Source organism: Corvus brachyrhynchos, unplaced genomic scaffold (genome assembly GCF_000691975.1).
Source record: "Corvus brachyrhynchos isolate BGI_N302 unplaced genomic scaffold, ASM69197v1 scaffold1997, whole genome shotgun sequence".
Taxonomy (NCBI): Eukaryota; Metazoa; Chordata; class Aves; order Passeriformes; family Corvidae; genus Corvus; species Corvus brachyrhynchos.
In genome coordinates, this window is record NW_008239174.1 from 4,830 (window position 1) to 5,242 (window position 413).

Below are 413 nucleotides of genomic sequence, written 5' to 3' on the forward strand. Positions count from 1 at the left end.
CCCCAACCCATTCCTGCCCCCCGACGCTTGCCAGGGCTGGGTCGGCTGCTGGCACAGCGGCTGTGTCTCAGCCACACACTGGTGTTTTCCCTCTCTTTAGGTGCCACACCACCAGTGGTTCGTGCCCAGCTCCCAGCATATTGGGAATCTGAGATCACCTCCTTGCTGCGTAAGCCCAGCGCCCGGAGAGTTCAGGTGACCAGCCCTCCCCCTTGCTGGGCCTCTCATCCGTGGCATCAGCAGGGGATTGGTGTGCACAAAGGGGCGCAGAATCAGCGGGACTGTCCCTGGCGAGAGGCTTCCCGCTGTCCTCGAGCAGGGAACACTGCGGTGTCCCAGCAGCAGCAGCAGCAGAAGCTCCAGCCCTGCTGGCCACCAGCGAGCCCCGGCTCTCCGTAGGGCCCGTGCCCCAT

General features: G+C 64.9%; 1 protein-coding gene across 1 annotated transcript in view; it reads left to right on the forward strand.

The window, feature by feature from the left end:
- Positions 1-413, forward strand: part of LOC108448123 — a gene marked incomplete at its 3' end in the record, with an annotated part of 3,644 nt that overhangs the window by 1,205 nt on the left and 2,026 nt on the right. The window contains exon 3 of the mRNA XM_017740084.1: positions 101-195. Coding sequence (XP_017595573.1) covers positions 101-195 — 95 coding nt within the window. The remainder of the gene's footprint in view (positions 1-100; positions 196-413) is intronic.